This window comes from Sinocyclocheilus anshuiensis, unplaced genomic scaffold, assembly GCF_001515605.1.
Source record: "Sinocyclocheilus anshuiensis isolate Anshui unplaced genomic scaffold, SAMN03320099.WGS_v1.1 scaffold472, whole genome shotgun sequence".
Taxonomy (NCBI): domain Eukaryota; kingdom Metazoa; phylum Chordata; class Actinopteri; order Cypriniformes; family Cyprinidae; genus Sinocyclocheilus; species Sinocyclocheilus anshuiensis.
The window spans coordinates 1,438,700-1,440,817 of record NW_015557102.1 but is presented as its reverse complement, the minus strand read 5'-3'; the positions used below and the strand labels follow the sequence as shown (position 1 = coordinate 1,440,817).

At 38.2% G+C, this 2,118-nt stretch overlaps 1 protein-coding gene across 1 annotated transcript in view; it reads right to left on the bottom strand.

Moving 5' to 3' along the window:
* Positions 1–2,118, bottom strand: part of LOC107677567 (sentrin-specific protease 2-like) — a 13,601-nt gene that overhangs the window by 3,479 nt on the left and 8,004 nt on the right. The window contains exons 14-15 of the mRNA XM_016472499.1: positions 788–867; positions 471–555 (exon numbers count right to left, since the gene is read on the bottom strand). Of these exons, the coding sequence (XP_016327985.1) occupies positions 471–555; positions 788–867 (165 nt within the window). The remainder of the gene's footprint in view (positions 1–470; positions 556–787; positions 868–2,118) is intronic.

Sequence of the window (2,118 nt, the reverse complement as noted above, 5' to 3'; positions counted from 1 at the left end):
AATGCAAATTAATTCTTTGCCACTAGGTGCCGCTTTTGGAGCGGTAAAAACAGCTGTTTCCCCGGTAACGGCTGTACACAAAGCAGCACTGCGCTTACAAACGCTGCATTACAGGCATGATGCAATGAAAATGAGACCAATCGGACCAATCACGCAGATTAGCGTCACGCAAAGTAGGGGTTTGGAAAAATGAATCGTTGAGCGAAACGTTTGGGAGTCGTTGAGCAACTAAGGTAAAAAATAAATGCATATTATAAGACAATGAAAGTGTTTTTTGACCTTGCATGCATTTCAACCTGTTGTTGGGGACTCCCAAAACCAAAATATGAACCTTTCATTACCCGTAATAGGGGCATTTTAAGTTAATTTTGAATTTTGGTAATACTGAAAACACTGAATTGAATATCTTGGTCCTGTTGACATTCCTATACTGTTCTTGTAAGATTTTTTATAATTATACATGTGCTTACAGAAGGTCGTAGACTGCTCAAGGTCCACTTTGACGGGTCCAAATCTTTGCCCTTCTTCACCTTGCACTCCTCTTTCAGATAAAGACTATTGGACAGATACAGTCATTAGGTTAATAATATAAACAAGCACAGTCCCCTTTCAAAAACAAACTATGAGCGCTAACTTTAACACGCATACACTTAACCTCACCAGCACAAAATGCAAAATTACACAACCCCTCATTTTAGCTACACAGTACATGCAGCACAGTATATCCAGTATGATGACATTATTATACGTATATAATTATGTACGTACGTTACACATTATCACTTACAAAATCATGTTGCAGATGTCATCATGCCTTTGACCCATGGAATCATATGATCGTACAGACTTTGATTTGAAGTCAACAACCTACCATGGTAAAAGGAAGAATTACATTACATTACACAAATCCAAACCTCATAACACTTACACACATGAATTCTAAAATAAAGTTTTTTTTATTTGCTAATGAAAGCCAATCAACAATCCAATAACTATTCATCAGGCACCAAACAATAAATGCATGTCTTTTTCACTTTGCCACAGCAGACTGTTAAAGTTCTAAGGGGTTTTAATGTTTGAATTAGGGATGTCAATTTTCGATCATTTCCATGATCGATCGTCGTTTAAATTAACGATAAATTAATTGATTAATCGTTAACCTTAATGCTGCAAAATGCGTCTATTGCAGCAGCACGCAGTCACCGGCGTGACAGGATGTGTAAAAGCCACTCAAAAAAACCCCGCTTTCTCACCCAAATTAAAGGGGTTTTAGTCTGAATAAAATGCTAGTAGCAGGATTGTAAAATGAATAGATGTGATTATGATCATTTGATAAAATGAAGAGAGCGCGCCGTACTTTTGAGATCATTTTACTATGTTGACTGTTTCCTATCCCGTCACGGAGACCGCTGAACACGCCTCTTTAAATGGTTTCGTGGTGCTCGTTATTGTATTTTAAAACACTATTGCAATGTTTTCAACTGACATTATGGCATTTAAAATAATATTATCCCAAACGTAACTGTGGCGCGTGTGGCTGTGCTGCAGTCAGTGACTTCCATCGGCACTGCTGCAGCAAAACACACTGTTGCTCACATCAAACATTATCATGCGAGTATTATGACCCAGTACTTAATTTGATCCTGCTGGATCCTGTTCCGGAAAATGTCAGATTTTAAATTCTTGCGTTCCGGTAGGCCTATTTGTTTTTAGTAATCCGGCATTTACAGTGCATTAGATCGTGACAGTGCATGCGTGCGTGCATAGAGACGGAGCGAGCGCGGGTTTGGCTAGATGTATTTGGAGGTTATTACTCGCGTCTCATTCGGCACAAATCCAAATGTTTCCATATCGCAATGTATTTGAATGTTAAACTATTATTTATAATATAAACTAGGCTTGTACTTTACACACATTCGCATATAGGGAAAAGATCATCCTCTTCACATGAGCAAAAAAGTCCTTGGCATAACAGCAGAGTGGACCGGTATACTACGGTCTATTTAAACTGACCAGTGTAACCTTTTATATGTTTGGTTGACTGTATTTTATTTTGATAATGAACAGACTGCGATGTAAGTTTGAATTGCTAGAATATGTGGTGTGTGTGCGCGTGAG